Source organism: Gigantopelta aegis, chromosome 8 (assembly GCF_016097555.1).
Source record: "Gigantopelta aegis isolate Gae_Host chromosome 8, Gae_host_genome, whole genome shotgun sequence".
NCBI classification, from domain to species: Eukaryota; Metazoa; Mollusca; class Gastropoda; order Neomphalida; family Peltospiridae; genus Gigantopelta; species Gigantopelta aegis.
The window spans coordinates 2,280,280-2,287,779 of NC_054706.1; the positions used below are offsets into that span (position 1 = coordinate 2,280,280).

The 7,500-nt window shown below is 37.4% G+C and overlaps 2 protein-coding genes across 6 annotated transcripts in view; one reads left to right on the forward strand and one right to left on the reverse strand.

The window, feature by feature from the left end:
- LOC121378459 (nucleolar RNA helicase 2-like) overlaps window positions 1–4,395 on the forward strand; it is a 76,783-nt gene extending 72,388 nt beyond the window's left edge. For both annotated transcript variants that reach the window (XM_041506633.1, XM_041506634.1), the window contains 2 exons: window positions 1,783–1,917; window positions 3,993–4,395. In XM_041506633.1, coding sequence (XP_041362567.1) covers window positions 1,783–1,917; window positions 3,993–4,331 — 474 coding nt within the window. In that variant the 3' untranslated portion in view covers window positions 4,332–4,395. The remainder of the gene's footprint in view (window positions 1–1,782; window positions 1,918–3,992) is intronic.
- A 2,234-nt stretch (window positions 4,396–6,629) lies between these two features.
- The window catches only part of LOC121378754 (interferon regulatory factor 1-like), a 27,982-nt gene continuing 27,111 nt past the window's right edge, over window positions 6,630–7,500 (reverse strand). For all 4 annotated transcript variants that reach the window (XM_041507050.1, XM_041507049.1, XM_041507048.1 and 1 more), the window contains exon 10: window positions 6,630–7,500. This exon is cut by the window's right edge and continues 1,288 nt beyond it. The gene's annotated coding sequence lies outside the window, so the exon portion shown is untranslated.

Below are 7,500 nucleotides of genomic sequence, written 5' to 3' on the forward strand. Positions count from 1 at the left end.
ATTTACTTGCGTGTAATCGTATTGTTTAATGTCTGCAACAATGTCTTTTAACACGTGCAAGTCTCGGCTGACTGTCAGGCGTGACCTATATGCACACTGAGAACAGCCAACGAAAGTTTTCCTAACATTCGCGAACTATGCGATTGGTTTCCGACGTGGACATTGGGTTTAACGTGAAGCACATAAACCAGTTTAGCGGACGTTTTTGTTTTGCTCGGTCTACCTGAACTTGGTCCTAGCCTACTTGTCTTTGGCCCTGAACTAGCATGTGTATTGAAACTGACATGCAATTTCGGTCCGTTTTTATTACTTTGGCTAAAATAACACGCTACAGATTTTTAAGACTTTTCTTGCATACATGTTGCCGTTAAAATTAATAACTGTGATTAAAATAAGCAAACATTGTTATGCTGAATTCTTGATGACACCGCTTCTCATTACCAGTCGCGAGATCCCTGTTAATATTTGGTATTATTATTATATGTTAGGTGTCGGATAGATTATGTAACCGACTGTTCACATCGGAAGATAGAAAATGGCTTAGCCAAATTTTTAGCTCAGAACTGGATGCTTTTTGGTGTAGTTTGTAGCATTTCATGTCTTGTGCCCTTTGCTAATAGCCACCATTCTGAAACTTATCTGTCTGCACTGAACTCGTCAAAATCATGCACAGTGGATACTGAGTGGATGGCAGCGTTAGGGTGGATATTTATATTGCCTGTCAGTCAAGTTATCAGTTTCGATACTTTTGAATTGCCCGTGACTGTCCAAGTGTCGGGAAGTTTTGTTTTTCATTTTACTTGTTTTATGATTTTCTTGGTTGCCCGTCGGGGCAACTGTTTGACAAAGAATGGTTTCCCGCAACATATTTTGGTTGTCCCGGGTGCGCGAACAACCGATTTGTGCACCCCTGATGAAGGTGTATGTGTTTCACGCATGTAAGTTGTCGATTTGGTGTTTTTGATAAATGTGACAGAGCTGCGCTCATGTCTCTCTTTTGATTTGTTGAGAATTCTCTGCTATTAACTTCTAATAGAAGCTTTATTTTTGTGGCCTGTCATATCTCATTTCAAAACAGGAGTCGTTTAAAACCTGAATTGTGGTGGCTCGCAGACACTGTGCAGTGTAAGTCATCTTACAATGCGCGTTCATGCTAATTGTCGGCATAAATTGGCTGAATTTGGTTTTTGATATTGGTTTTGTATAATACCAAATTCCATTCTGATCATAACATGCTTTTTTGGGCCTGCACATGATAAACTTAATGTAAAGTCTCCACCAAAACTTCCGTGTCTGTCATCCGACATTGTGATTATCGCCTGTCAGTTTGTCACTGTGCAGACGATATTGGGATAAAAATAGAAACGATCGAATCCTCAAGGATTCCATTGTTGACGTAATTGATAAAAAGTATTTCTAATTGCAGGGATACACTGTATTTGTTTTTCTTATTATAAATATGTGTATTTCTAATTGCAGGGATACACTATGTTTGTTTTTCTTATTATAAATATGTGTATTTCTAATTGCAGGGATACACTGGGTTTGTTTTTCTGATTGTGTTGTGTATTTCTAATTGCAGGGATACACTGCATTTGTTTTTCTGATTGTGTTGTGTATTTCTAATTGCAGGGATACACTGCGTTTGTTTTTCTGATTGTGTTGTGTATTTCTAATTGCAGGGATACACTGCATTTGTTTTTCTGATTGTGTTGTGTATTTCTAATTGCAGGGATACACTGTGTTTGTTTTTCTGATTGTGTTGTATATTTCTAATTGCAGGGATACGCTGCGTTTGTGTTCCGCACCAACATTGAGCTGCGCGGTAATGGCTATGTGTGGCGGGCCCTCGAGAAGCAGCTTTCACCCGAGGTGAAGGAAAAAGTCTCACACATGAAACTGCTGGCTGACAAGATGGTGAGTTTTAACAAGTGTTGAGGAATAATTTTGGCAAATAAGATTAAAGTGAACCGGCGGACACAACTTAGCCCAGTGATTAAAGTGAACCGGCGGACACAACTTAGCCCAGTGGTAAAGCGCTCATTTAATGCGCAGTTGGTTCCGGCTATCTGGCATGTTGGGCTATTTTGTCGTTCCAGCCAGTGCACCAAGACTGGTATACCAAAGACCATGTATATCTGTGGGACGGTGGATATAAAGACCATGTATATCTGTGGGATGGTGCATATAAAAGACCATGTATATCTGTGGGATGGTGCATATAAAGACCATGTATATCTGTGGGATGGTGCACATAAAGACCATGTATATCTGTGGGATGGTGCATATAAAGACCATGTATATCTGTGGGATGGTGCATATAAAGACCATGTATATCTGTGGGATGGTGCACATAAAGACCATGTATATCTGTGGGATGGGGCATATAAAAGACCATGTATATCTGTGGGATGGTGCATATAAAGACCATGTATATCTGTGGGATGGGGCATATAAGACACATTTGAAGTAAGTACATGTATATCTGTGGGACGGTGCATATAAAGACCATGTATATCTGTGGGATGGTGCACATAAAGACCATGTATATCTGTGGGATGGTGCACATAAAGACCATGTATATCTGTGGGATGGTGCATATAAAGACCATGTATATCTGTGGGATGGTGCATATAAAGACCATGTATATCTGTGGGATGGTGCACATAAAGACCATGTATATCTGTGGGATGGTGCACATAAAGACCATGTATATCTGTGGGATGGGGCATATAAAAGACCATGTATATCTGTGGGATGGGGCATAGAAAAGAACCCTTGCTACTAATGGAAAAATGTAGAAAGTTTTCTGTGGTATGGCATGACCACATTTATACACATTTGAAGTAAGTACGTTCTCTATGTGGTATGGCATGACCACATTTATACACATTTGAAGTAAGTACGTTCTCTATGTGGTATGGCATGACCACATTTATACACATTTAAAGTAAGTACGTTCTGTATGTGGTATGGCATGACCATTTATACACATTTAAAGTAAGTACGTTCTGTATGTGGTATGGCATGACCACATTTATACACATTTGAAGTAAGTACGTTCTCTATGTGGTATGGCATGACCACATTTATACCCATTTAAAGTAAGTACGTTCTCTATGTGGTATGGCATGACCACATTTATACACATTTGAAGTAAGTACGTTCTCTATGTGGTATGGCATGACCACATTTATACACATTTAAAGTAAGTACGTTCTCTATGTGGTATGGCATGACCACATTTATACACATTTGAAGTAAGTACATTCTGTATGTGGTATGGCATGACCACATTTATACACATTTGAAGTAAGTACGTTCTGTATGTGGTATGGCATGACCACATTTATACACATTTAAAGTAAGTACATTCTCTATGTGGTATGGCATGACCACATTTATACACATTTGAAGTAAGTACGTTCTGTATGTGGTATGGCATGACCACATTTATACACATTTAAAGTAAGTACGTTCTCTATGTGGTATGGCATGACCACATTTATACACATTTAAAGTAAGTACGTTCTCTATGTGGTATGGCATGACCACATTTATACACATTTAAAGTAAGTACGTTCTCTATGTGGTATGGCATGACCACATTTATAAACTTATGCCCATCAGTATGTCGGTTTATTCTGCTGATGAGGATAGTTTTAAAACTGAAAAAAAGCCAAATAGTTTAAATATTTTTGTATAAATTTAATTTTAAAGTAGTTTTGGTGAAATTAGTTTTTAGAACGTTTTATCAAAAAATTATTTAGAAAGGCATTTCCATATTTTATATTAAATTTTAATGAAGACTGGTTTCCAAAACTGGACTAAATTAAACTGATACATGTAGAAATAACACATGTAATTGTGTTGTTAACTGAATGTATATGATATATCTATCTATATATATCTATATATATCTGTTAATTAAGCTGTTATGGTAATAGTGACACAGGAATAGTGGTGTGATACCTCGTGTTTCTTGTTTTCAGGGATGCTGCTTTGACATTCCTTCAGATCAGGAGCAAGTTGTAGAAACAAGCTGGACAGACACAAAATTTGACTCTTTAGAGAAACTAACAGAACTTCCAGAACTTGCACCCCAAGCAAATGGGTCAAGTGGAGGTCAAAGGTCATATGGAAATGGTGACCAGAGGTCGTTTGGTGGCAGAGGTAGAGGCAGAGGCAGAGGTGGAGGTGGCTTTGGTGGCCAGAGTAGGAATGGGGGGTTCAGGAATGGGGGATCTGACAGCCAGAATGGATTCAAGAGAAAACAACAAGGATTTATCAGTAACTCATCGGGAGAAAACAAAAGAATAAAGTTTGAATAATTTTGACTATTTATTACATGTATGTCTGGTGGAAAACATCAATAAAACCGGTTCCCTCTTTAAATTTTGTTCTGGAGTTTTTCTTTCATGTCATATTCATGGGTTATGCAAGAAGGTGTTTTGTGTTAGTCACACTATAGAAAGTTAGTGAATTGTAACGACAAGTAATTGAGAAACTATGAAATGGTGCACTCATACTTTAATTATGAATTGTATTGTAGAGGTTTAGAGTTGATCATGATTGTCCAGGGCTCCCTTTGTCCTTGGCCAAATTAGTCATACTTGCTAATGTTTACACAAACTGACTACAAAAACTTTTTTTTCTTCTTTTTTTTAATGACCAATGTTTTAATAATTTTCCAGGAAATGCTTCTATATCTACAAATTGTCCAAGATGAAATTATTTCCAGCGTGAGCCCTGTTTGACAGGAATGTCATATAGAAAGCTTAAATGTTGGGAATATAAGTTTTAATGAAATTAAGACTAATTAATAAAATCTTTATCTAAAAATATTTTTAAATTGTTGGTATGTATAAACGATAGCAGTTCGCTGGCTGGCTGACTATGTATGACTGGACATATGTCTGTTCATATGACTGGATGAATCATAGCAGACTGTTGATAGGCCTCGTGGGTTAGTCATAGCAGACTGTTGATAGGCCTCGTGAGCTAGTCATAGCAGACTGTTGATAGGCCTCATGGGCTAGTCATAGCAGACTGTTGATAGGTGTCGTGAGCTAGTCATAGTAGACTGTTGATAGGTCTCGTGGGCTAGTCATAGCAGACTGTTGATAGGCCTCGTGAACTAGTCATAGCAGACTGTTGATAGGCTTTGTGAGCTAGTCATAGCAGACTGTTGATAGGCCTCGTGGGCTAGTCATATCAGACTGTTGATAGGTCTCGTGAGCTAGTCATAGCAGACTGTTGATAGGCCTCGTGAGCTAGTCATATCAGACTGTTGATAGGCCTTGTGAGCTAGTCATATCAGACTGTTCATGGGCCTCATGGGCTAGTCATAGCAGACTGTTGATAGGCCTCGTGGGCTAGTCATAGCAGACTGTTGATGGGCCTCGTGGGCTAGTCATAGCAGACTGTTGATAGGCCTCGTGAGCTAGTCATAGCAGACTGTTGATGGGCCTCGTGGGCTAGTCATAGCAGACTGTTGATAGGCCTCGTGGGCTAGTCATAGCAGACTGTTGATAGGCCTCGTGAGCTAGTCATAGCAGACTGTTGATAGGCCTCGTGAGCTAGTCATAGCAGACTGTTGATAGGTCTCGTGAGCTAGTCCTAGCAGACTGTTGATAGGTCTCGTGAGCTAGTCATAGCAGACTGTTGATGGGCCTTGTGAGCTAGTCATAGCAGACTGTTGATGGGCCTCATGGGCTACTCTTTACAACAAGCTGCAAGAGCGGTTTTAAATGCACTGTATTGTAGGCGAGGCAGGTTGTGGATGAAGTCAGTACAGTTATTATTGTTGATAGGCAACAGGATTCTTCTTGCTATCGAGACCAGATGTTGAAATAAGCATGACAACAGGAGTTGAAATAGTATGTAGTGGTTTAGAGGCCAGTTTGCTTCCAGGTCAAGTTAGGGGTCAAAAGTAATTACAGGGATTGTCCCGAGTTTGCCACCTTTTGTAAGATGTTTCCGTCTGATGGAGCCTTTCTATGACTAGAATTCCATATTAAATACATTTTCATTGCTTACAATATCAGTGTACTATGTACTAATATTTGTAACTTTCCATGTCACTTAGTACGTATGAAATTATTGGAAGATAAAATATGGTTGGGGCTACTAACTCCATGTCAATAAGTTATATAGATTCCAATATTTAATATGTTATATAGATTCCAATATTTAATATGTTACATAGATTCCAATATTTTAAACAGAAAATATCTTTAATATATAATTTTTGCCATAAAAAAAACTGTTAATTGTAAATGTTATAATGAATGGTAGCAAACTCCGGATAGTCCCTTTCACACTATTTCTGTGGTTGCCAGCCAGTGAACGGATTATTTCAAATTGTAATAAATAAATTACAGCCAGCACATTTCCATAGCTTTTGATGTATCTATAACAGCAAACGGCAAAAAGACCAATCCTTTGATCCACTGTACATCAGACAACTATATCTCGCATTAGTAGCTGATGTATTCTTCGTGCTGGGGTGTCGTTAAATATATATGCTATCTATCTCGATCTAATGTCTTAATATGGAACAGCTGATATTGTTCATCCTTACAAATGTCTGCTGCACACATTTATTTATAAATAAACCACAGAAAAAATAACGGTAATTCTTTATTCACTCTTTATTCACTCATTAGTACAAGACTTTCTTCCTTGAGCGTTGAGATAAGATGAATACATCTGAAATATATATATATACAGATGTGTATACAAATGTAATATAATACACATGTGTAGTACAATAACACTTAATATTCTACCAGTGGTTTCAACAAAGAAAAAACGTTTGCCTAGTATTTATTATTTCAGACCATTAATGATGGTAAATTTTCAGAACCGACAACCATGACCCCGTTTGAAACTACACAGAAACACATTAGAAGAAAAATGTTCATGTTATAGGAGATAATATATATAAACATGTATCTCCAGTATACAAAATTACTATGTGTATCTCCAGTATACAAAATTACTATGTAGAAACAATATATAACACATGAAAGATAAATAAAAACTAATAAGCTAGAAACAACACGGTTCAAACAGAAATGTTTTCGTCTGTTCCAAATGATGTAATTGATGATTACATCATCAAATCAACTCTACGCCAGATAATTATCTTTATCACAACACATATTTTGTTTTCCTCTGCTGATTCTAACAAAATGATACATGTCATTTTCTATCTATTTCTGCAAATTATAACAGATTATTTTTCCTATGCTTGTTCACTGTAAACATTACTGCAATACAACCATACAAATGAATGTTACTCTGTAGTGCTATGATAAATAATATTCTGTGAGTTATGCACACGGAATGTTTGTTTAATGATAACCAGCACTGTGATATTCAGCTTCTGTTCGACAATCAATGACATCAACACATGTTTCAGTCGCACAAACTCCACTATTTGAAAAGCCAAATCAATCTTTGTCACTAACAAAAAATGGGGTGTTTTTAGGGTTA